At 41.5% G+C, this 27866-nt stretch overlaps 1 protein-coding gene across 5 annotated transcripts in view; it reads left to right on the forward strand.

The window, feature by feature from the left end:
• mast2 (microtubule associated serine/threonine kinase 2) overlaps positions 1-27866 on the forward strand; it is a 113753-nt gene that overhangs the window by 21570 nt on the left and 64317 nt on the right. For 2 of the 5 annotated variants that reach the window (XM_077014922.1, XM_077014923.1), the window contains 2 exons: positions 2190-2337; positions 3940-4160. In XM_077014922.1, the coding sequence (XP_076871037.1) occupies positions 2190-2337; positions 3940-4160 (369 nt within the window). Of the gene's footprint in view, positions 1-2189; positions 2338-3939; positions 4161-24407; positions 26471-27866 lie in introns of those variants that run through there. The other 3 variants (XM_077014924.1, XM_077014925.1, XM_077014928.1) reach the window with 2 other exon arrangements.

The raw sequence follows: 27866 nt of genomic DNA on the forward strand, positions 1-27866 counted from the left end.
TTAAAACTATGTACAGTTATAAAGGAGTGTATCCTCTTATGGTCCGACAGAGATGTAGACTGTGTGAATAATTCGATATTTTTGTCTTCGCTATTTTCAACAAGCTAACGTTTAGTGCTAAAGTTTCAGCTCGGCTGCTTCGCGAGTCACGTGATCGGATTCCCGCGTTTGTTGATGGGCAGAGACGAACATGTGGGAGCTACAGCATACCAATTAACTTTTAAAATACAAACTCAAAAGAAAATGGTGGATATTTTTCCAATGACAAAAAATCCTCACCCCTATAAACATTGTATCACCTTTTGCCTGAAATAATTATATTACTCGCAAATTGATATTTATGGTCACGATTGCGACCATTTTAGTCGCAGTCTGGAGCCCTGGCATGTGTCTGTCTTTATTCAAGATAAAAGATGAGTACAAAATTATAAGAGTAGGTAGACTATACATTTTTTGTACAAGCTGTCCGCAACCCACCAGTTGAGAATCAGTTTTAGTTCATTATCACGGACATGTTTCAGCCAGCTGCAGACTGAAGCTGCTGGGGGTTGAAGGTAAACTGTGGGGTCCGGTGTTCTGTCAAATTTTCCTACCTAGGCTTACTGCACATGCGCAAGTCACTATTACGTCACGATTTTGGTGGCTTAATGATGTTTTATTATGACATTTAGGCTGCCAGTAGTTGGCGAATTAGTAACTCATGTGAGCGTGTGAAGACAGTCAAATGCGTGTTTTCCACTACGCCGGTTTTAAAAGTATTAGTGGCTCGCTAGGCTTGTAAACAAACCGCGCAGCATGAAGATGTAGCAGTGTGTCGCCCTCAGAGCTGATGAGGTAACCGGGCCACGACACAGACCGTTAGTGCAAGTGAGAGTGCGGACCGGCTGGGGAGCCGCATGAAACCAGGCAAATGAGGCTCGGGAGCCGCAGGTTGGCCACTCCTGTACTAGACTCTTGACTTATGAGCATCTTAAAATTTGGTCTTATTGATTCATTGCTTTGACACATGCTGGGACAAAGCATGTAGGATATTGTAAAGGAGAGAACACAAGAAATCAATTGCCTATACCACAAAGTTATGACTTGCTACTTCAAAATGTTCTATGAGCCTCTGGGCTACAATGTACAAAAGGCCAAGAAGAAATCAATGAATAACAATCTTGGGCGTGCTCTTTGCCTCAGGGTGTTTAAAAAGTAGATTACGTAGAGTAAATGTGCCATCCTCTACCCTTCTGTGTTTGCTTTCTTTGCGCCTTGTAAGCAAACTGCCAGATGTTGAGTGCCTGCTCAGTGTACCTGATAATCTGTGAAAAATCTGTGTTTTGTCTGATCCTGGACTTTTGTTCACTTGTACAGAATGAAGCAACATTTCAGCAATCAAATCACTGTCTTCTAGTTTACCTTTAACACTTTGCACTTCTAGTCTCAACATCATAAGCATCAAATCTCAGCGTGTGCTAGCAATCACTGTCCACTAACCCCGTCCAAAGAAACAGTGGAGGGCAGTGCTGCACCATTCTTATTGTCCTCATACAGAGCCAAGCGGAATCTGAACTTCTGACATAATTTATGTTTCTTTTGTCCATTTTCATTTCTCTTGCGGCAGAAGCCGCACTCTCTCTAAAGGGCAGTTTTTCTTTTTCTTCAGTCTTTTGTTAAATCTGTCTTTCTGTAGAGGACACGGCTTAGGCTGTTTGGCTGGGAGAATGATTTCCTCATAAAAAGTAAGGTAATAAAACTGCATATACAAGTTTACTCGGTATCTGTGGAGGTTTCCTTCAGCGTTTCACAATGTACACACTCTGCATCTCTGAAGACGGGTGACGGATTCAATTGATTAAATTCTGACTTCATTGGTCTTTAGCTTTTGGCTCGTTAACATGGTTTTGCATTTGGGAAGAAGCAGCAAATGGCAGCTCAGTGTAGCGCATAACCGAGACAAGTGTAGGCCTCATAACTAATCATAACACGGGTCTAGTGTCGAAGATTTTTGGTCGCACGTTGTATATAGAATAAAACCATCCTTATTGATACAAGATTAAGTTATGAATATAATAAGATGAATTCTTATATGCCACATTTCACATGAATTACTAGTTTTAAGGTATTTTGGGATTCTACGTTGCTTGAACTTCACTGTACTCTCCTTCTCTCTCCTCGTCTCTCCCCCTGTTCCTCTCTCCCTGTAGAAGGAGGCTGTGGTGCCCCCTCCTCTGCTCTTCAGGAAGCTGAGTAACCCTGACCTGTCCCCCGCTGCAGGAAAGAGCAAACTGCAGCGGCAGCTCAGCCAGGACGAGGGCAGGGCCCGCCGCAGTAGCATAGCCACGGGCCTCACTGGTGAGAAACACACACACACACACACACACACACACACACACACACACACACACACACACACACACTAACACACACACACACACACACTAACACACACACACTAACACACACACACACACACACACACACACACACACACACACACACACACACTAACACACACACACACACACACACATACACACACACACACACACACACACACACTAACACACACACACACACACACACACACTAACACACACACACACACACTAACACACACATACACACACACACACACACATACACACACACACACACATACACACACACACACACATACACACACACACACACACATACACACACACACACACATACACACACACACACACACACACACACACACACACACACACACACACACACACACACACACACACACTAACACACACACACACTAACACACACACACACTAACACACACACACACACTAACACACACACACACACACACACACACACACTAACACACACACACACACTAACACACACACACACACACACACACACACACACACTAACACACACATACACACATACACACACACACACACACACACACACACACACACACACACTAACACACACACACACACTAACACACACACACACTAACACACACACACACACACACACACACACACACACACACTAACACACACATACACACACACACACACACACACTAACACACACATACACACACACACACACACACACAGATTTGTTTTGCGGTGTTTTTCCTCAGCTTCCACCTCCACTTAATTGTGATTCAGTGCTTTGCTGATGATTCAGTACTGAGCTAATGCTAATGCTAATGCTAATGCTTGGTTTTGAAGGCGTTTCCTCTCTGTGACTTGTGAATGAATGATGGGAGCTGTGGCATGTGGCCGTGCTCCACATGAATACTTTGGCAGATTAGCCGCAGTGGTTGAAATAACAATTTCAAGCAACAGTTCATGTCTTTCTGTTCTGTTTTTTCTTTTTTCTTATTTCATGAGGCCCCACGATGTCCATCTAAACCCATCTAAAGCAAAACACTGAATGGGATGAAGACTCATTCTTAAATTATTATAATTCCCAAAACAAACCCGCAAAGCAAACACGGTTCTGTGGCATAATTTTCCTGTCCTTTAATTACACTGAGCAGCTGCACTAATGAAAATGTGTACTCTGTAATGTTTCATCACACTTCAAATAGGTACATTTATCTGTTCAATTTCACCTTATAGACTGTATAGACTTCCTAACGTTGGTTTCATCAAGTGTTCAAACTTGGAGAGCACACTAAAAACAGCTCTGCCCCTCCATTCTAGAACACTAACTTCTAGCTCTTCACAGACGGACGTTTTGCAAGCAGTTTTTTTAAAATGTGCTAATTCAAGAAACCGAACATACATCCAAACATACGTTCTGTAAAGATGCTGTAGAGCCTTTCCCAGAAGTGTGGCGATGGACACACCCCCTCGCCGTGCTCACTAAGGCCTTATGCTGTGTGTGTGTGTGTGTGCGTGTGTGTGTGTGTGTGCGTGTGTCTGTCTGTCTGTCTGTCTCTAGGGAAGCAGCTCCTACCTCTGTCCAGCAGCATGCACAGCGGCGTGAGTCAGCTGACCTGGCAGCAGCCAGCAGGGGAGGCCAACAACCTGGTGCGCATGAGGAGCCAGTCCCTGGGCCAGTCGGCGCCCTCGCTGACCGCAGGACTGGTGAGACACACACTCCCAGAGAAACACACACTCCCAGAGAGACACACGGACACGCACGCAGGAGGGGGAGAGCAGGTGCATACTCTCAAACCCACATACTCTCTTCTCTCTCATCTCATCTCTCTAATTATGTGTCTCTATGGTACACACACACACAAACACCGTATTGTAAAGTCTTGGCTTCAGTGTTCTGTGTTTATGGACGCCCCTGTAGATGGATGGGTGTGGTAGGAGCAGGTGTGTTTGGTTTGGAACTGGAGTTTTCTTTTTTTTCATCTCAATTTGATCTGATTTATCTGAAAGTTTTTGCTTGTTCTTGTTTCTCAGTGGCTTGGTAGGGGAAGGCATGTTCTGATTTTTCAGCATGATCCGTTTTCACTCGTGAATCAATATTGCTATAGGTTTAACTTGTATTCAAATTTGAGTAAACTGAGACCGAGGATTGGGGACATAGTTGGGCAAGAGGCAGTACAGGAGAGAGTGTGCTGGACTGGGCTAGGACGCTAGCTGGGCAGTTAGCCTGTCTGTATGTGTCTGTGCATGTTGATGGTGCCAGGCTGTGTTCTAGGAGCCCTATAGCTCTGCTACCTGTCTGAAGGGCTTAGTAAACATCTGATGAGTTGACTCGTGTGAGGTGAAACCACAGCAGAGCTGAACTACTTTGCACTTTGACACAATGTGATGCTGATCCACAGAAAGGCCACGTGTGTATGTGTGTGTGTGGATGTGTGTGTGTGTGTGAGTGAATAGGGCACAGTGAGATAGAGCCATGCTGTGAAGCAATTTGTCATGCTGTGTATGTGTCTGTCACACAGAGATAGGTGCAACATCATCACCTGCTGGCTGTATCTGGTACTGCAGAACCAGAGTAAACAGAGCAGACAGTTCACAAGTATTCTAAAAGGGCTGTGTGTTTGAAAGTCCATCAAATGAGTCTTTAATCATTTCCTTTAGTAGGTTGACTAGCAATGGCACCACTGCTTTGTTTTTGCACTGATTCGTTTTTGGTGCTGGGATTTGAAACTGACGAAAAAGATGCTATGGGGTAAAAACAAAGACAGATTGAGAAATGGTTTAATTTGGAATCAAGTGAATTCGTAATGTAAACTCACGGTGATTTAAGCAATAAGCTTGTCTGTTTCACTTGTTTAATCTGTAATAAATGCATGAAAACACACAATGGGACATGGGAGATTAGTTGGAAAACTGCCATAGATTAACTTTTGTTGTATGTAATAAATCAGTAATCACACAATCTTTCAATAATGGGGCAATCAATGGATGGACCTGTAATTCATATGACACGAGTTGTGTAGTGAAGAGAGAGCAGTAGATCACACTTGAGTGTACTGCATGCAAGCAATAATCCAGTAGCTGCAGTAATCACATTATTACTGCAGTCAATAATTCAGTCATCATGTTTATATGTACTTGAGTATACAGATAACGGGAAATCTTGTATGGAGTATGATGTTTACACCTGAATAATCAGATAACAGGAAAAGTCCGATTAAGACTGGATTATTGAGTGCATATAAACACACTCAAATTATTGACTAAGACAGACACTGAAACTGTAGCTGAAGAGGTCCAAAGGCTGTGTGTGTGTGTGTGTGTGTGTGTGTGTGTGTGTGTGTGTGTGTGTGTGTGTGTGTGTCTGCTTTTTCAAATAAGAGAATTACATCTTTATCTGCTTGCTGAAAAGTGTGGTAATGCCTTAAAGATGTTGGTACTATGGATTTCCTAAAGATGATGTTCTTTCTCAAATCCTACCAATAGGTGGCAGTGTTTTTTACTTTGTTGCTCCCATTGAGTGGCTCCACTTCACTGAGCGGTGATGTATAATATATCTCTGAAGTGCACATAGACGCCAGTAGATTCAGTGCTTCACTCAAGACCATGTGGTGATGAGTTCTCTGTACATGAGTATTTTAATGGACTTATTATTGCAAGGTGTCCATTAATATCCTGACACTTAGAAACCCCATTAAAGAGCTTGTGCCCACTGAAAGAGGAACAACCTTGAGCAGAGTAATTGCTGATTGCAGGGTCTTTTGTGCCTGCGTGCTGCACCAGAATGGTGGTGTTATGACAGTATTCACATTTGTCTTTTTGCCAAGTGTACAAGGTGCATGCAAATGTAAAGTATATTTGTTAATTGCAATACATTTAAAAACAGGGCTGTGCTCTTAACTATGGAAAAAAGAACAGAGGCGTTTAGAACATTAAGTACAAAATGCTGAATGTGACACTTGAATAATGTTTTAATATTAACATTAATAGTAATAGCAACCATAATTCTCCTCCAGAGCAAAAACAAAAAAACCCCAAAATAAAACACACATACCTTTGTGCTGAGGCTGTGCAGACCACAACCGTGGTGTACAAGCCAAATATAGTTTTGCAGACATTACTTTAAAAGATGTATTTTCCATGGCAAGTTCATTAATGACTACTTACCGGACTATTTACAGATATAGAGAGAATATAAAGATTAGAGAATAAACTTAATTAAAATAAAATAAAGTACAGCTTTTGAATATAGAAAATAATGTAGTCTAGAGATGTATAGTGCATATAGAAACATATAGAAGTATAGAGAATGTTGAATATGTGGCTATATGAGAAAGGTCTGCAGTGACATTTGAGCAGACAAAGATAGTTAAATAAAGTTCATGCGCTTTATTACCATGTTAAATGGGCATTTGTTTGTACATGTACCATCCTAGCTAGAACTACAAGTGATGAATTTCAGTGCTTTTGCTAGCCTGTATCCATGCTTCTTACAGATGAGAATATTTTATTTTGCTTACAACAGAATTTATTTTTCGCTCCCCAGCTTTCCCGGCAAGCGAATAATGAACTGTCAAAAAGTTATTTTTGGCACTCTTTATTTCTATGGTGCGAAGTCAATAGCCAGTAACCTTTTTTAGACTGTATTTCAGTGCAGTGCTAAACCCAGTGAGTAGCTTTCGCACATCATTATTCAATATGCTGTAAAGGCCTGATGAGGTGTGTGACGGTGTTCGTTTGGAGTGGCAGCGGCCTGTGGTTGGCTCACGGTGTGTACTGGAGGTTCTAATCCCTCGACCTGGGCTGGGCGTGCAGCTGAGGACCCTGCTGAACGTCTTTCATGCGTGAGGAGCAGGATTGGAGCAACCGCCCTGCACCCACGGACCCCACAGCACAGACAGATGGTGTTTACCACCCAGCCAATGTGCAGCCTTGGGTGTGCTTACACTGATTACGTGAAGGTGTGTGAACATGCTTCTGTGCAGTGCCTGAAAGTTGCTGCCTAGGAGCGAGTTTGTTGGTTTACAATGGTTGGTTGGTTGGTTAATGGCTTCTGGTGGGAAGACACTAAGAATATTTCGAGGTGTTTTTTTTTTTTTTGTTTCGTGCCTGTTAAACCACATTCTGCTTCTATGTGCGTAGATGGTCACAGGCTGTTAAAAGAATGCACAGTGGGTGTGCCCTGTTGGAGACTATTTGCATGCACTGCAGCAGTGATGCTTCATTCTCACATTTGTTTTAGCTGCTGGGTAAAATGTGTCAGTCATTTTTTGTCCCCTGGAGGGACCATGTTGTGTTAAAGAGGAGGTTCTCTAGGGGACCTTTTGCATAAGGGTTTTCCCAATTTATGCATGATGTTCACGCAGAAAGAGAGAGAAAAGCAAATAATTTTATTTGATTGATCCTTTAAAATTCATTTGAAACGGGAGGGTGAGTTTAGAGAGTGTCTGTATCATTAACAGAATTTGAAATTTGCATCTCATTTGCATGTGGGCTGGGGGAAAGGAAAGGAACATGAATAAAAATATTATTCTTTTTATCTTCTCATTCCTGCCCATTTCTTTTTCATCCTCTTCTCTTTTCCAGTTTGCTGGAAGCACTAACTTTAAAGGATGTAATGACATAACACCAAAAATGACTGCATCTATTTATTTATTTAGACTGCTTCATTTTAACTCAAAGTACAGTTAAACATTTTATATTCTTGACCTTATGTTCATCCTACTGCTGATTTGAGGTCTTTGGGTATTTGGGCATTTGATGGCAGTTACATCCACAGTGATGTACCATGCAGAAATATGTCATCCTGTGGTAGAGGCTTTAGAAATCAGTCCAACTAGCTCCATGTGGGGATTGAACTACTTAAATTGAGCTAGTTAAGTCTCGTATAAAGAACTCCTCGCGCAAGTCTCAGGTTCAGTGGTTTAGCCTACATTGCACTCTATTAAAAGGGTTAATGCATTAATATGCATTATGCAGGTTTATATTCTAGTTTCTATGCTTAATTTAGGCTGCAGTAACGTTTTATGTGAGGATGTCTAATACATCATAAATTTAGTCCACCCCTTTAACTGTGTCCTGTTCACTAATGTAGTGTTAGTTCCTTTGCTTTCTGAACCTTAGGTACACGATTGATTCTTGTAGGAATTAAGCTATAGTCAGATTCTTTCTTTTACTTTTTAGCCAATAAGCCATACGTGCTCTGTCCTATTTATGAGGCGAAACCTTCAGTGCATTGTGCATATGACCAGTGGCCTTGACGGGCTGTGGACTAGCTGCCTCGTTCCCTCAGCTAATATACCAGAGTGCAGATGGTGTTGCTACTGCACTTTACATATATTAAATGTAAAATGACATTTCTTGTTATTGAATATGTATGCTTTTCTTTATATACAATAGGAATTCTTATGACCTAGTGATATATTTTTTTCTTGTGTATTTAGCTTTTATTTCCATTCCCTGCATAATTTGGCTTTGTCTGGATTCTCTAGCGTCTAGGGGTGTCCTGCAATAGTCGTTGATTCGACTATAGTCGACTATACCCCCTAGTCGACTATGAACGTCATAGTCGAATGTACCATTCTAACTACATAGGGGTGCCCAAGGAGGCAGCTAAGCATTAGTTGTTACATGAAATGTCTTTGTTTTCGTTATATATAGCCTTTTGTCAAATAAAATCATCCAATTTCTGTTAATAAATATTTTTAAATGATGTTTGCGCATTAACAATAGGCATCTTCCTTACTACACATTAATAAATCACACCCTGCTGTTGCACAATCCAAACAAGCGGAGCTGAACATGGTACAGAATACGCGCAGCATTTGCCGAGATTATAATGCAGGGTTGCCAACTCTCACGCATTGAGCGTGAGACACACGCATTTGACCGTTTTCACACGCTCTCACGCCACACTTCTGATATCTCACGCCGGAAAAAAAATCCAGTTTATTTACCTCTGATCCACATATATGTTTCAATGAGTTACTATCGCTCTGGCGCCATCCACCGGCGATCGATAGATCACAATATATCAATTTTACGTTTGAGATCCCGTTTAAGGTGCTCTAAATAAAAAAAAAAAAAAAAAACACGATTCGACTATTAGTCGACTAAAGGGAAAAGCTGACGAATCAGATTCGACTATGAAAATCCTTAGTTGAATACACCCCTACTAGCGTCTATAATTTTTCTATAAAATAGTGCCCCATTTGTATTTCTATTAAAACTCTTAAAGAATGATGAGATGTGTATATAGTGCTTTGGTCTTATAGTCCTTTTTTCGTTACCCCTTTGGGGGAATATTTTATACCTTTTGTCCTTATTTCTTACATGCCAATGTCTGGAACAGTTTGTGTTTATTAATGTGTGGATATTTGTAACATTTGATAGTTTTTAGGGTTTTAGGTATGTATACTATTCTTGGCTCTTAAAGTTACCTGTGTTGAAGTACATCTAGTATTGTCCTTATTTCAGTCCTTATTTCAGTCATCTACCATGACCATCAGCTTTTATGTGAATATCATGATTTTTATTTATTTATTTTTTGTTGTGTCATGTGCATCACAATCCATTAGCCTGTGATATAGGGTCTGGTTATATGGAGTTCATTCCATAGCTTTCTACCAAAAACTTAAAGTACCACCTAAAGCCTTGGTAGGAAGTAATGCTTTCGTTGCCACTTGAAACAACTACTCCTGAGACAGGGAGCATTAACACACTAGGGGAAAGACTCATTCCTTGTGCTTCAAGGGTATCCGCTTAGTAAACTGGAGAAAACTTTCTGCTGACCTTCTTTCGTTCCATGGCCAAGCCGACTGCTGCGGGTAGTGTACATAATTCATCTCTAAAACAGGACATGCAGAGCACGTCTGGTCTCTGGTGCCTCTTGTGTCTGACTGCGTGGAGAGCTACGCTTGTCCCAGAAACTACTAATTACCTACAGGCTAGATGACAGTATTGCAGCATCATGCTTCAGCCCTGCTTGGGGATTCAAAATAGAGTTTTACACTACACGGTATTTTTCCTCTGATTTTCTAAAGGTTTATATAATCGTTCTTTCGACTAGTGAGAGTGCCCATTAGCAGGCAGGACTGAAGCCAGCACATTTCCACTGGATAGGACTTAAAGAGCAGGTTGCACTGCATGTCCGTGACTATTTTATATGCTTTTCTCATCATCTTCATATTGGCTATGTGGCTGTCATGATTATGAAAATCATGTTTGGACAGGCCATTGAAATGATGATCTTGTTTAGAATTTGACATTAATATGTGTCGTATGTGGTTGTCTCCTGTCATTTTCCTCTGCATTTTTTTTTGCTATTAAGTTAGTGTTGGAGCAATTCCTCATGTCCATCATGTTGCTTCCCCCATATGTTCACCACACATTTACATTTTATTACTGATACTTCACATGGACCTCCCTCAGTTTGTCTCCATTATGGTAATTTTCTGATGAAATCCCAATGCCCTGCAGGGTACACTTGAAGAGGAGATGAGATGCACGTCTATCATTTTGGAATCTAAAAGATGTATGTATGTTGTGTTGTTTTTCACTGTGGTTTGTTCACTCTTCACTTATATTTAGCTTGTTACATTTTAGATCTAGTTTTAGTCCTCATTTGTCAAAGCTCTGACCTTTTCAGATTTACATGCATGCAGAATTCAGACTTTAATTGTAAAATGTCTCAGTATTCCCTCAACTCCCCTGCATATTACTGTCTACGTGGCGTACACGTCCACAACACACACACACACACACACACACACACACACACACACACACACACACACACACACACACACAAACATGACAACAGTGCTGCTTCTGCAGTTCAATTAAACCTTTTTTGCTTGATTCTAGTCAGTGTGAGTCAGTGCACACAGCGGTGAGACTGTCCTTGTCTGTTCCAGATAGCAATTAAACTGCATATGAAAAATTCAAGACTGCTTGAAATGAAGGCACGTTTGGAGCCAGCAGGAGAGCACAAACTCCACGGTGTGGCATTACTCATCACTCTATTACTTTTCACTACTCATTTCACAGTAACGGCCGACTGTCTTTTTGTGTTGGTTGTCTCTCCGTGTTGTGTAAAAACGATGTACACCAATAACGTTGTATGGAGCCTTAAATAAGCCAGATGCTTTGTGTCCTGAAGGAAATGTGTTTCAGTAGTTGCTGCGTATTTTCTGCTCGTTTGAAGCCAGTTGAATAAGCTGGAGGGGTTGAGGTTCGTTCTATTGAAGCTGACTACATGTATCCCCTTTGCTCTGTGGGGTTATTCTAAATTCAGCAGAGGCTTGCTGGTGGAGCTCCTCCTCCACCCTTTTGTTGTGCTTCAGATCATTGTTACCTTAGTGCTACTGTAGGAAGCAGGGGTGGGGGTGGTATTAGATCAGTTGCACACTAGCAAATTAAAATGATAAAATTATGTGGCATCCTTATTATAACATGGAATTGATAAAATGTTATGCAAAAATATGTATGCAAAAATAATGTAACCTATATAATTGTTAATTTTTAAATAAATACTTATATGTCAATAAATTGGAAGTAATACATTACATTTACAAGTAATAGCCAGGTATACATCTTTATGTGTATATAGAATTTAGCAAAAAGCCTTCTTGGTGAGACTTTTGTCCCTTCACTGAGATGACGAGACAGGCTTCCCTTACCCGTAATCTGACACGGTTCCATTCATCTTAGTAGATCACATGCGAATGCCAGTGTTGCGTTTACATCAGTCTACGTTTTAGTTGTGTTCTCGTTGGTTTGAGGCTTTTCTCTGTGTTGTTTTAGGAAATGGATGGAAGACAGTTGTAGTAAATGCTCTTTGTTCTTAAGCTTCTACTTTGTGGCCGTCCTGATGCCTTCCTCTATAAGCAAATCCCTCTCTCCATATTTACCTTATGAGAGTATGTTTTTTTCAAAGAAGGGTCAATGACCCGTTATATTGCTTTCTGTTTTTTTCCCTCTAGCCATTATCACTTGTTTAAAGTGTAAATTTCATTTATTATTTCTCTCGTATGTGTTCACAAGCACTGTGAACCTTATGATTGAATATATCATAGTTGGTTGTTGTCCAAACTGTGTGTGTATGCTGGCTTTGTCTATTTTCCTTCACACTCTTCCTTCTTATTATCTAGCAGCAAGCCAGTTTTTCAGAAGAAATAACCTTTTTATGCTGGTGCTGGGCTAGGTGCTAGCTACAGACTTGTTATTGTCAGAATCCTGAACTAGAGAGGGCATTTCCTTTAATAAGGCCAGGATTCCTTTGTTTCTTTACTCTGGGGAGGCATAGAATCCCGACTGCACCTCCCTGAGTCTTTATAGCTGACTGTTGTCTCTTACTCATGTTGGTGTTTGTATAATTTTTTCATGTAGAAAATGATACGTCTACCAAGAACCATGTGTTTACGTCAAAGGCCACCAAGCATGAATTCCTGATCTGAATTACCGGAGATAATGAGTTTTCCGTCGGAGGATGGCCTAATGTCAAGTGACTGGAGACAAGACTAACTAGGGCAACTGGCAAAGCAGATGAAAAATTCAATTAAGAAATGGCTGATTGTTATTGTCATAGATCAACCTAGTGTATGGAGGTTATGAAGTTTTTGTATAATTTGTGTGTATATTGATCTAAGAACATGTATTGTGCTATATAAAAATGTCTAAATTTAGTTAGTGATTATAATTATGGGAGCATAATATGTACCTGGATCAGGAGGCGGAGTGTTGCTCAGGACACACATGGTCTTACAGCTGCTCCTGTGCCTCAGGCATTCAGGACCGTGTCTGGCCGTATGGTGTTGCTGTGAATGAAAAGACTGAGTTCAGTAGTCTGCAGCAGCGACACTCTGTGCCTTGAAGTAACTGTAATACATACAATATTAAGCAGGTAGTAGAGTGCTGATAGATTGTCCATCGTTTGTGTGTGTGTGTGTGTGTGTGTGTGTGTGTGTGTGTGTGTGTGTGTGTGTGTGTGTGTGTGTGTGTGTGTGTGTGTGTGTGTGTGTGAGATTAGGGCGGTTCAGACAGAGGTCGTTCATCAGCTCTGCTTTAAAATGCTTTGCTTTAAATATCTCTATGTATGTTACCTGTGTTAAGTATACTGTATGTGCATATATCCAAAAAAATAAAACAATATAAAATATACAATATAATGTTTTGAAATATATTTTAAATTTCTATAATAGAAAGTGTAGAGTTTTATCAGTTCATCCTAAATCCATACATTGCCTAAAATTGCTTCATTTAAAGTTGCTTGCTAGCTGGTTCTGGGCACCCTCATCAGTTGATGAAAGCAATCAGGGTGAAGCTTGCAGGTTTATTCTGTACAACAGAAATTAAGCTTGCATCTGTTAATCTCTTTTTTTAATACTTTGTTGAAGATCCTATTATTTATATTTCCCAGTCCCCCTTTGTTAATGCTACTCTATGAAAACCTCCATGTGGGTGTAAAGTTTCAGGCCACCTAGGCTATCTAGGCCATCTGTGGCCATGCACACTTTGGGTTAATCTCTCTGTACTTAGTCCTCAGGTTCTGCTGTTGTCTTAATTGTTTTGGGTGGCAGACCGGTCTCAGCCCACCAGTGACACTGACATACAGACTCCAGCAGGACTGCTGCAGTGATTGTACACCTATAAAATCACCCGTGAGATTTAATATAGATACTTATAGTGTCCAGTTTTAGTATGCATGTTTCATCTAATGAATCAATTAACTTTTATTAGACAACCTGAAATGAAAATGTACTTGTTTCCTTGTTAACTCGACCCTTTGTCATATTACTCATGATTCATATGGTTCATAGTGATAAATCATTGAATAGACAAAATTCTTGTTTTTCTGAAACTGTTAGTCAAGTGCAGTGGACAGAAGGCAAGAGAATCGTGGGTAAAATCCTGTTCTACCACATTGTTCATTTTCACTCAGATATTCATCATAGTAAGGAAGAGATGTATGTTCTGTTTGAAAATTGTTTCCTCAATTGTCCTGCCAAAATGGCACAAAACATGATTGTTTTTAGCGGAAGAAAGATGGAAATATTTTTGCCCGACTGTTTCCTGAGACAAAAGACAAACATTCATTTGCATTTGTTCCTTAAGGTTTGGACTATAGGACAGTCTATACTCGAGAAATGCCTTAGGTCACACGATTGTCTAATGTTCTACGCCCAAGCCCATATTCACATGCACACACCCACATCCATGCGTTTGACCCTCCCTTTCCCCCCTTTCTTGTCATCCATCTCTCTGTGGGTTTTGTTCCGGCTTTTCTCAATCTCCCTTCAATCAGGACTGAGCGTTTATTGATGTGAGGTCAGCTCAGCTCTCCCTGGTTCCTTTCAGCCGGCACACTGCCCTTCCTCTCGCATTAGATCTGTTTCTTCACCTAACGCAGGCACGGACAAAAGCCATGTGGGGTTGCCTTGGAAACTGTCATGGCCGTTATGAATGCCTGTTGTCTGTTTTTTTTTCTTTTTTTTAATGGATTCACGTTTCAGTTTCTCCTCTCTTTGTTGCTTCCTGTGTCAGCTTTTATCACAAGCTGGATTTGTCTTGGTTTATGCTCGTCTTTTATGAAGCCTTTCGTATGAAGAAATAATAACTTGGAAGCTTAGAAGATGTTATACTTGGAGCATGGAGCTATTACATTTTGTGTTACCCAACTGTCCCACTCATGGTAAATTATTTAGTTTAAAAAAGTTTTTGAAAGAGTGTTTGGTTCTTTGTTTGTGGTCACTCTAGAAATTATGGTTATTCTTTGTATTTTGAAGCCACTGAATCATTGGTTGTGGGGTGTCAATATTCAATATTGATATCTATTAAGTATGATTGGTCAGTATTCCATAGCGTTCAATATGTTTTTTTGTTTAGGGAGTAATTTGTGTTTTCACTTTCTTCTGTTTTCCTGTTTGTTCTCGTTTCTCCCACCCCCTGGATGAGGACACTGTCAGCATATGGCAGACCGGCCCTTCGTCATTATCCTCATCATCATCATCATCATCATCATCAGTTCTAGATTTAAGAGGCTAAACTCCGTTAGAGCTCTTGTGTGCTGTGCTAGTGCAGCCTGTCTGATGATCAGTTCTCAGGCAGGTCGTCATCAGCAGACATCCAGCTACACCCTTTATGTCAGTGACACTGATTCATCAGTATATCCCCGAGGTTCACTACAGTATGTTGCGTGAAGGGATTCACGCCATCTTGGCATATATATGTCATGAGAGAGTGGTATTTGTTTAGCACACAAAGAAATGTGTCTGTTTCTTTTTGTACAGTTAAGGGCTGTCTCCCACTGTTGCAGTAATGTCACATAACAGCCAAGGTTGCCGCTATTACCTTAATAATTAAATAGTTGTTCAGACACCAGCTTTAGAGTCTGGTCAATTTAATCTGCCACTGCTCCCTAACCCACTGTGTCAGCTGTGGGTTAAAGATGTGGAGAGGCTTGTTCACACAGGCATTCTGGTTATTTAAGGACCAAAGAGCCTGTGGCCCCTAGCAAACGAACATTATTCCCAACTATTGTTACACTTGCAAAAGTAAACCAGGGTTCCTGCGGGTCCTTAAAAAGTCTTAAAATGTCTTAGATTTAGTTTTACATATTCAAGGTCTAAAAATGTCTTAAAATGTCTGGAATTTTAGGAGGGGAGGCATTAAATAAGTGTGTTGCTCAGTTTTTCTGTTTTATTTTACCGATGTATATCCCACAATAATTATCATTTCCGCAACGGCCGTATACTCCGCCTGCTAAATGGCAGTAGTACGTCACCTAACAGGTGGAAACAGCAGACGATGCTTTAGCTGCCTAGCAAGCTGCTTTTCTTATTTGAGGGCTGCGGCGGGAACAACAATACAAGGCTCCGATGCAGACATGGGTAAATGTCCATTCAGTGAAGTGACTGGAGGATGAAAAATATTGTGGCTAGCTGAAACCTTCCAGTGATCCAGTGAGGCGCGATGTGAACTTGCCGAAAAACATTCAAACTTGGTACAATGGGCTGTAAAGGGCTGGATTCTCATATGAAATCTGAAAAACACAAGCGATATGATAGCACTCGTAATAGTAATATGCATATCGAGTCATTCGCTGCTAACAGAAATTGACACTCGCCACCCCCCTCCAGGTTCAAATCTCACTCCAAACGATCTTGAAAATTTGGCAACCCTGGTATTATTTTTTTCTTGTGAGAGGTATTAAAAAGGTCTTAAAAGTCATTGAATTTGAGATTTAAAAATGTGCAGATACCCTGTAAACGAACAACTGTGAAACATGACGGTGGAATAGACTTCATAGTTCTGGTTCCCTCAGATTTTTTTCACCATACATGCATGCACATTTTCTACATTCAGGATCTTCTTAGGTGAGAAACTCTTTCATTCCTCTATGATATATCTGGCTAAAATGCGGCGGTACGTTTAGACCACTGCGGTCCCTCAGAACACTCAACATGCAATGAAAACATTTCAGATGCGACTTTGATTGGTTGATTCATTGGTTCATTGTTGGTTGATTGGTCCATGTGGGTGTTGCGGAGCAAAATTAATTTCCTCGGGTGTCCCTTCGTTTGGTCAAACCCTAGTTTCTTCTCCTCAAACCTTAATATTACTTTGGCTCTTAACCCACAACAGATTGTGTGATGTGACAGTCTGAGTCATATTGATTTCCTTCATAGCAGTGTCCTGTTACGCATCCCCCCCCCCCCCCCCCCCCCCTTTTGTTTTAATGAAACATTTATTTAATTTTTAAAGTGTTGTTAGACACAATGTGCACTGTAGCCTGAAGCTCCCAGTCTATCACTGGTGAGTCAGAGAAGTGCTGGTATTGATCACACTCGTGGCCTTTCTTGCATTTCATGCTTTCTCCATGCTTAAATGTTGATTCTCTTTTCATGTCTCTAGACATCAATAATTTTATTCTAGTAGTTTAACTATGCTAACTGATTTATTTCTAACTGATCTTGCATTTCCATACTGTGGCTTTTAGGATTAATGTACTCATGGATTTTGGAGAAATACTTGCTAACCATTGCAAGTTTAATAATAACACTGAAACCTACTATAATACACATTTGCTAATTCAGATTTACACATAACTCTGTAGCTGTCAAGCTCAGATCTCAGAGAGCTGTCTTTGTAGACAGTACATTGTGTGTGTTCCCTTTGGAGTGCGCTAGTTTGAAGGGTTTAGAGGCGTGCATGTGGCCAGTGGGGTTTTGGACTGTCATCTACATCAGCCAGCCTGCCAGCTTGTCAGAATTTGCTTTATGTAAGAAGATTGGACCGACAGCATCTGACAGATGGGGTTGGCAATCCCATGGCATGATTGTTGTGCCATTTCAAGTGTGTTTGTGAGTTTTTATGGCCAGTTAAAATAATAATAATAATAAAAAAAAATCCTAGTTTATATTTGCATTAATCATACATTATTAAGACCCAGGTAACAGTGCCACAGAAAATAGTGTTTGCTATGGTTCCAGTGCAGACTATAAATGCTGATATAATGACATCATGTACTACATGTTGTTATCTTGGGAATTCAGGCAGTAGTTTCACAGTTGCCCGTTTGTTGGAACCATTTTTAGTAATGCTTTGGTTTACCATGTTTTTCAGATCAGCACACATTAATGTAGCATTTCAATATCACCGACAAACATCACTTTCTTGCAATCCGTAGAGAAAAACTTGTTTTTGGATCTTTTACTTTTTACATACTGCCTCCTGTTAACATGCAAAAGAAGTGTGCTTATTAAGTTCAGTTGTCCAAAACCCTCTGTACATTGGTCTTGTGATGTGGGATTATAATGGTGTACTGAGAATATTTCTCTGTTGAGAAAACTGGGTTAAGGGTGGATGTGTTCTCACTACCCTTTATTTTGTCACATTTGTAACTGAGATTCTATTTATAATATATTTATAAGTAGAGCAAATTTGGAGTAAAAACACGATTTGTCTGCAGGAATCCTGTTAGAGCTCATGGGGAATAATGTCACATGAGTTCTGAAAAATATTTTTGCAAAGTTGAAAAACTACAAAGTCTGCAAGCTTGACTAAACCACATTCAAAGCACTAATTTGGTATGTTGCTTGTTGGTTAAGGATTTGAATATTCAGACTGCAATTTTAAATTTAAATGTTTTAATTAAAAGCATTAAAAAGGCATCTCAGATAGTCACAATCAGCTGGTTTTCCTTGGGCAGAGTTGTGTAGTTGTTTCTCAGGACTGCATCTCTTGCCAGATCAGCATCAGTCATGTGCTCCAGATGCATGATGTCATCCTTTAATGTTACACAGTGAGGGTAATTAGCAGAGGGCACCTCTATGCACTAAAGCTTCTTCTCACTGCAGAACCTTTTAATGGGACATCTAAAAATACTGAGAACATTCCTCTGAGCATGCAGACCTTTTAACACCTTAGGATTGTAGGTTTTAAGAAGGTTACTTTCATAAGTGGAGCAAGCTTGCACTCAAAAATTTGCATATTGCTTCTGTTGAAAAATGTTTTGTACAACATCTGGGTTGTTCAACCCTAGAGTTACTTGTCAATGTTCCTAGGGGTTCAGAACGTCTCATGATCGTGCCAGGTGTCGCTTCCCGTGCCTGACGTTTTGTCCTGCAGCCTGAGACAATGTGCAGACAATAACGGGCAGCAGAATCCTTGCGGTGGTTCGGGTGCATGGGAGAATGACACGTATCCACCTCGTATCGCCATGGGAACGCCTATCTTGATGTTCTGTGAAACTAAATGTGGGCTGTGGGCGGGAAGCCCAACTCGTTCGCTTAATCAGAGGAAGATAAGCTGGCATTTCAGGGCTATGGGGATGACTGGAATCTGTGTTTGCTCTCTGTCCACGGACGCTGGTGGCGCACACGCATTGTGGGGAAGGATGGAAAAGGATCACTGACAAAAAGTGCCTTTTAGAGCCCTCCAGTCTTTAGCAGAGTAATTGGACACAATGTGAAAAAATACTGTGGAATTGGTTTTGATCTAATAATTCTTTAACAGCATTCGGTGAGCTTTCTCCCCCCATAAATTCACAGCTGTATAAGGCATTTAGAATTGCCTGACACATGGCGGATTTGTTTTCTTCAAGCCTGTTGGTTTGATTTCTTAGCACATATAAAACTTTTCATCTTGAGAAAGTAAAATTTGCCAAGGAATTAGTTGTAACTGTGAGCAATAAAGAAATTGTGTATGCTGCTGTTTTCAAATGCGCCTCCACTTCTAAAGGCGTTCACGAGCCAGCTTGCTGTTAAATGGCCTTCCATGTTCCCTCCAGCTGTGGTGACACTTAGTCTGCCTCTGGTAAGTAGAGCTCTGTTCTTCTGGCCTGAAGCTTGCTCAGCACTTCATCAGTTCCCCCTAGTGACGCCCCGTCTTTGATGAGGCCTGGCCATGTCTCTCCAGCCTCTTGTGCAGCGAGTTCACTCCCCTCAGGCTGTCTCTCCCAGCTCTCCCAGTTCTCCATCGCAGACAGGGCCCTGGCACCAGCACGACTCTCCGAGCAATTATATACGGCAAAGCTGCAAAAGGTGTAGGCTTGTTGTTGCCATATGCCGATGGTCTTGAGGTTCTCTGTACATTTGAATTGATCTTTACGCAGTGTGATTGTAATAGATGCCAGTTACAGTCAGAATGTGGACAAATGGTTTATTTTGGTTCATCTCTGTTTTATTTTGCCTCTGTGACTGGTGACTACGTGTGAGCCTTTGTAGCTCTGCGTGGAGGTTTTGTTTGAAGGTGCAGAATATATATTTAGAGGCAGAGCTTGCAGTAGCTCACAGTGTGAACAGCAACTGTGAATTCAGATTGCGAAGACCCGATGAGACTAATCTAGTGGTTGTAGAGTTGTCAGCCCATTTAGCTGAAGGTTTAAACCTCCAGAATGATGTATTTCAGTGGGCACGTATGGTACACACATATGGTAACTGGGAGAACATGTTTTTAAACTCTGGGGTAAGCACATGCGTGTTGATCATGATGATAGTAAACAGGTCTAGGCAGTTCCTCTCCATTCTGGAAGTTCTGGAAGGCTGTTGTGTGCTGGAGGACCCACAGAAGATTGAAGCTCTTACCACCGTACAGCCACTGCAGAGCAGAGTAGATAACGCCTATCTGTGAATCCAGACACGCACTAAACATGCGTGTTTTAACTCACCACTCGCTGATTTATCTTACAAGCCTTCATCATACTATAGAATTGTGAAGAAATGTAAATGAACTCAGTGATGGATGAATTCCCAGTAAATTCACGCCACTTTCGGGCCACTGTGAGTTTGGCGATGACATGTGTTGACAGTACTAAAGGAAATGGGGAATTTGAATTTGGGAATGACCTACCTAGGTGTGTAGAACTTTGTGGATGTGTGTCTCCGTGTTTGTACTATCTTTATACATTGGTAGAACATGGATTGTTCTGTAGTTCTTTACTTTAGGCGGACTGTAAATGTAATGGTTACTACACTTTGACTCAAACTATGAATTGTTTGGATGATTTTAGAATTGAGTTTTAGAATTGCGTTATAGAATCACTAACTTATAATGAACACATGAATACACACAGAAATTCAAGCTCTTATTGAGCTTTATAGAGAGGATCTTGCCCTTTAAATTTAAATTTAAATTTTCCAGTGGATAGAAATGAATTTTTATACTCTACCCCAGGGGTGAGTGTTTGTGGTTCATCATAAATGTATAATGATACCCCAGATTTGTTGCGTCCATGTGTGCTGTCATGTTTGCGTTTATCTGCCTCCTTCGTTACACAGCTAATGAGTGCTGTGTTGCCACCACTTCCATGTTGGTGGAAAGCAGACTTGGGTTTTTACAGTCTAAATTCTCTTAGCCCCTTTGGTAAATGATTTTGTTAACAAATATTTTTTGTAAATTATGTAGGTTCTACAATATCTTAACGGTGTGGTCTATGGCAACAGAAATGATGCATTGTGCATGCATGCATGTGTGTGTGTGCACGTGCGCACACACTTTATGTCCACTATAAATTTAAACTGCTGGGGAGCGATCAATATGTGTCTCTACAGTTTCTTAAGTGGCATCATTAACCTTGTTTGCAGGTTCTAGTCTCGTGTCTCAGACAGTCTTGTTAGTTTGTCTCGAGTCTCCTTATCCTGGCTAGTGGACCTTGTCAGACAGTTTGTCACTGTGTCATTGAGGTAACATATTTGCATGAAGAGAACATGGTGAACTCTTTTTATTTGCAGATCATAAATAATGTCTCTCTTTTGGACATGTAGTGCTTTGTCGTTCATTGATGGTTAGATACAGATTGCTGGAGCCATCTTGCTCTTGTTTGGTGATGTATGACGTGTTGTGGGTGTGTAGTCCCAAACTGTTTATTACCTTGTTTTGCACAGAAACATGGCTTAACTTTTCCTTTGTTTTCAGTCACATGGAAGTAATAACACTGTGTGGTAGTGTTAAGTGGCTTGACTGGATAGCGTTTAAATGTTTACATGCCCTTCTCAATGGACTCCTGCAGGACTGCAGTGAGGCTCGTCTGATCTTTTTGGCTGCATAAATCACCTATCCATGTGGAGGCACCTGCTAAAAATACTGCACACAGCAATGCTCGTTCCCCTGCAGCACGTCTGATGACGGCTGTTTCCAAGAGAATCTGCTGCTTTAATGGCTGCTGGGACATCAGTGTAACTCTGGCCCTCAGTAGATGCAGTATAGTACTCTTCTGTAGCAGTCATTTGTGACGTGTAGATGCAGTATAGTACTCTTCTGTAGCAGTCATTTGTGACGTGTAGATGCAGTATAGTACTCTTCTGTAGCAGTCATTTGTGACGTGTAGATGCAGTATAGTACTCTTCTGTAGCAGTCATTTGTGACGTGTAGATGCAGTATAGTACTCTTCTGTAGCAGTCATTTGTGACGTGTAGATGCAGTATAGTACTCTTCTGTAGCAGTCATTTGTGACGTGTAGATGCAGTATAGTACTCTTCTGTAGCAGTCATTTGTGACGTGTAGATGCAGTATAGTACTCTTCTGTAGCAGTCATTTGTGACGTGTAGATGCAGTATAGTACTCTTCTGTAGCAGTCATTTGTGACGTGTAGATGCAGTATAGTACTCTTCTGTAGCAGTCATTTGTGACGTGTAGATGCAGTATAGTACTCTTCTGTAGCAGTCATTTGTGACGTGTAGATGCAGTATAGTACTCTTCTGTAGCAGTCATTTGTGACGTGTAGATGCAGTATAGTACTCTTCTGTAGCAGTCATTTGTGACGTGTAGATGCAGTATAGTACTCTTCTGTAGCAGTCATTTGTGACGTGTAGATGCAGTATAGTACTCTTCTGTAGCAGTCATTTGTGACGTGTAGATGCAGTATAGTACTCTTCTGTAGCAGTCATTTGTGACGTGTAGATGCAGTATAGTACTCTTCTGTAGCAGTCATTTGTGACGTGTAGATGCAGTATAGTACTCTTCTGTAGCAGTCATTTGTGACGTGTAGATGCAGTATAGTACTCTTCTGTAGCAGTCATTTGTGACGTGTAGATGCAGTATAGTACTCTTCTGTAGCAGTCATTTGTGACGTGTAGATGCAGTATAGTACTCTTCTGTAGCAGTCATTTGTGACGTGTAGATGCAGTATAGTACTCTTCTGTAGCAGTCATTTGTGACGTGTAAATGCAGTATAGTACTCTTCTGTAGCAGTCATTTGTGACGTGTAGATGCTGTATAGTACTGTTCTGTAGCAGTCATTTGTGACGTGTAGATGGAGTATAGTACTGTTCTGTAGCAGTCATTTGTGACGTGTAGATGCAGTATAGTACTCTTCTGTAGCAGTCATTTGTGACGTGTAGATGCAGTATAGTACTCTTCTGTAGCAGTCATTTGTGACGTGTAGATGCAGTATAGTACTCTTCTGTAGCAGTCATTTGTGACGTGAATGGTCATGTGCATTCTTGTTCAGTCAGTTCCTGGGTGAGTGGGTAGGTCTCTCTGTGTGTGTGTGTGTGTGTGTGTGTGTGTGTGTGTGTGTGTGTGTGTGTGTGTGTGTGTGTGTGTGTGTGTGTGTGTGTGTGTGTGTGTGTGTGTGTGTGTGTGTGTGTGTGTGTGTGTGTATACCAGCACACATGAATGGCCACTTTATTGGAGGAATTTAAATTAGGTGGAGGTACTGTGTACTGACATGCTCTGAACAGCCCGATCTACCTTGTCCCTGAGAAGCTAGGATTAAGATCTGGGGGGTGTGAAGGCCGGGCGAGCAACCTCACTTGTCATGTTCCTGGAACCAGGCCGTGACGAGACTCCCTGCCTCTTCGTTTCCTCATGGAGCTCCTCCTTGTAGTCCTCCTTACATGCTTTCACCCCCGTCCTGTCACATCATATACTGTTTACCACACTTCACTTCTCCTCACCATTGCTGAGCTTGTGCTACTTACCAGCACGAGAGAGAAAAGCAGAAGAAGGGAGAGGTTGGTAATAAGAACCCAGACCTGGAGATAAAGAACCAGCTCTGAAAAAACGCCATGTATGTTAATCTGTCTCTCATGTCCCTCTCTTCTTCCCCCAAGAGAAAGGACAAAGCAGCCTAGCACATGAATCGCCGTACGGAGAGCCTTGCACAGAGACCTATTAAAACATCTTTACTGTATGCCACTGTAATGAAACACACAAATGAAAAGGGAAAATGTGTTAAGCACTGAATGATTTTGTTCAAATATTGAGGCTAAATAATTAATCACAGGTTGAGGGCTCATCATTTATTCATTGTATGGGAGTGTATAACATCCATGTGCTAAGAAAAAGAATCTGTAGTGCTTCTGTGGTTTTGGAGTGAATCTGGCTCTGTGATGGGATTAGAATGGCAGAGCTGTGCAGAAAACAGAAGTGTGAAAAGGCGGGGCTTTCAGCGCCCCCATTCATATTATGTAAATGCATACTGGCTTGCCTGAATTTTATTGGCTGGCTAGATATGTTGCCTGGCTGATAGAAGAGGGAGAGAGCGATAGAGCGAGCGAGCGAGAGAGAGAGAGAGTGTGTGAGAGAGTGCGTTGTGCCGCCACCGCTCCTACGCGGTGCACAGACGAGGGAGACGGAGGCATGTGAGGAACACGGAGAATGCAGAAGAACAGACTAAAGGGGGGTTGCGTGCTACAGCAGCGAACACAAGCAGCCGTTTAATTCTCCAGATCAGATCCACGCGGAGCTGCAGACTGGCAGAAGAGTCCGTATAGTGAAAGGATCAGGAGACGGACATGATCACGAATAAGAGCCTCTGGTGTGTCTCTCTGGCATCTCATTCATATCCTTAGTGGGCTGTGTTAAAGGCCACAGTCATCTCAGAGATTAATAGATGCTGAGTGCCACTTTTCCTTCTCCGCTCTCACTCTTGTGCGTGGATTATTTCTTTCTCTGTGCAGCTGTTCAGGAGCCCATGTATATTAGGGTAAGCGGTTTTGGCCGGTGTCACACCAGCTGGCTGAAGTATCTGATGTAATGTCACTGTAGGGAGCTGCAGAAATATCTTAGGAGAAGAATCAAAGAAGGTCTATGTGTGAGAGACTGCATCTTCATTTTAACCGCTGGTGAAAAGACATGGCTCTGCCGGAATAGACTCTTCATCTGTCTCTTTGGCCAATGAGCGCTGTCCTCCTCTGTTCCTTCATGGAGGGGATTGGAATCTAGCCATGTGGGTTTGAGTGGAGTTGTTGTGTGCTTTGTACTGTCGGTGGGCTGCTCCAGCCTGGGCGTCTGCAGCTGTGGACTCGTTGTAGATCCGCTCCGAGCGTGGGCAGCGTTTTTAGCTCTTTTTGCTTCCTTCCATGCGTCTTTGTGACTACTTTGGGACTGCCAAAAATGTACATCCAGACAGTGTCCTGGACGGGTCTAGACTGTGTGTCAGTCGGCCATAATTAAACCTGTTTAATCCGTTGGAGAAGAATGTTCCTGAAGATGTAAATGGGTGAATTGTGTGGAAATCTAAGCAGTTCATTTTTCTCTCTCTGAGAGGAGTGGTTCTGATCTCACAGATGGATGTGCACGTTGGACACTAATACTGCCACTTATGTAAGGCTTGAGAGAAGACGCACCAAAATATCTTCAGATTTGTTCTATTTTATCTTGCTCCAAGATACCTGTTTCATTATTAAATGGCCACGGGTTCTGTAGAGGCTGCGGTTTCCATAGAAATCAGTCCTTATGGGAATCCAAGGATGGGAAGTGCACAGGAAGCTTGATGGAGCCTTTCTATCAGCCCTTGTTTAGAGGGGCTCACAACCCAAGGTGCGTGTTTATTCTGGGCTGAATAGATGAATGAGACAAGAGGAGGTCGTCAATCTCGGGGCCAAATGCTCCGTTTGCAGACCTGAGGGCCTGATCAACTGAAGGAGGGTGAGAGATGCAGTTCTAAAGGCTGTAGTCCAAACTGCTTTGCATGAGCAGCGTGCTTGATAATTAAAAAAGAAGAAAAGAAACAGCAGCGTGACCACAGGACCAGGTACTGAAGTGCTGCTTCCTACTCTGGAGGTACACGGTCCCTGTATGATTTATTTGGGCTTTTTTATGTGAGCCTTTATTTTTTTGAAGACTCACATTCCTTTGACAGGGACACACAATCTGCATTTTGAAGAAATCTTCTGGAAGAGCCTTTTTTATGAAGAGTAACTGCATCAAACATAAAGAATGCTAAATAAAGATTTCCTGCCACTTAGAAATGTGTCTTACTAGTTTTAAAGGACAATCACCCCAGTGTATTTCCAAATGGTGACCGTGAAAATCACGACCATAACATGGATAAAGGTATTTAAAAGTGTTCACTAAACTGATCATCCACTTGGTCTCTGAGAACTGAACAAAGATTTCCACACTGGGTTAACGGGGCTCCATCCTCCTGTTCACTCCTGCCTGGAGGCTGCCACCCATGCTGCTCCTCTCTGCTGTGACTGCCGTGTTTGGGCTGACGGGTGCCTGCTAGTTTGCCCTTCCCCACAGACTTGGTTCCAGGATTCCCTGCTCTTTCTGTACGGTGGTTAAAACAACATAACTGAAGTTGGCTTGTAGAAGACCGTAGAATGGATGACTCCAGCATATTAAGACGGAGGGGTCTCCAGGTAAGATTTCTTGATGTTGAATTTTTAGAAAGTACATAATGAACCCCCCAATGCTCCTACGTGTCCCTTCAGCGTGTCATCAGATTCGGTCTAAATAGTTGGTGAGGTTAGTGTTTCGGTTCTTTGGTCGGATTGCTTCCGTTTTAGAACTAACGAGCTTCAATTTCCTCATTGTTGTTCCATTATGATGTGTGTGCTTACACAGCAAGAAGTGCCGAGTTTCGAACCGGATTGGTTGTGGTTAAGCGGTATTGGAAGTATACAGCAATTTTCTTCTGTTTGTTTAAGAATGAATAATTGGAGCTCTTGAACAATCTTCTCACAGCCCATATCAAATGAATGCATATTGTACTGGCCTGTGTGTGTGTGTGTGTGTGTGTGCGTGTGTGTGTTGCGTGCGTGCGTGCGTCCATGTGATTCATAACACTGTTGTAAGGTAATAGCTCTATTCACACATCTACCATAGGGGACATGAGTTCACAGGCCTCCCAGTCATCACTATGACTTTAGTTTGTACTTGTTTGACCCTCGACCAGCCTGCCAGCCAAATGCTCCTCAAGAAGAACCAGCATGTGTCCAGGGTGCCTACAGCACCGTGTGTTTGGAACACTGCATCTTGGGTTCATACACACAATACACACACATGTTGGTTTGTATTTTAGTTTATTTTGGTTTCATACTTATTGTAAAAGATGATTAAATAAAACGGATTCAGAAGTATTGCTTAAAAATATAATTTATAAATATATTCTCTTAAAAATTTTGCCAGACTACAGTTTTTTCTACTACAATAAGGTTGTGTTTAAGCGTTTGCTGTGCTAATGTTGTATATGTGTAACATAATATTGTGGGTCTAATTTGGTTTTCTCACTATTTCCTGATGCCTCTATACTTGCTGTTAAATGGAAGAAAATCCCCCTCGCACAGGCACAGTCTACATGAATGAATGAATGTTTAGATACTATTTGTCAGTGGAAATAGGTTAACAGGGTAGAAATATTTCACTGCTGTCACTCACTGATAACAGTTTTGCTGCATCTGCTCCTCTGTTCAGCCACCATATTTAAAGGAGGTTTATGGACAGTCCCTTAAAATTCAGAGAGGTGCAGCGTTGGCCCCGAGTGTGCAGCACAGAGTCCTTCGTGCCTGTGCCCATTTGACTGATATTACGTTTGTTTGAAACACAGCGACCCTACCCAACTGGAATGACCCAGTTGAGAAAGCACACATGCATGTTTTATTCTGCCTCTCGTGAAACGGGGACTTCATTTATCCCTCTTAAGGCATTAGGGAGACATGAGAAGTCTCTGAAATTTGAAACATGGCTGAGCTCATTTGCATGCTGCCTGTATTCTGTTTAAGTGCTTAAGATGGGAACTCCAATCTACAGTGTAGA

This window comes from Brachyhypopomus gauderio, chromosome 8 (genome assembly GCF_052324685.1).
Source record: "Brachyhypopomus gauderio isolate BG-103 chromosome 8, BGAUD_0.2, whole genome shotgun sequence".
NCBI classification, from domain to species: domain Eukaryota; kingdom Metazoa; phylum Chordata; class Actinopteri; order Gymnotiformes; family Hypopomidae; genus Brachyhypopomus; species Brachyhypopomus gauderio.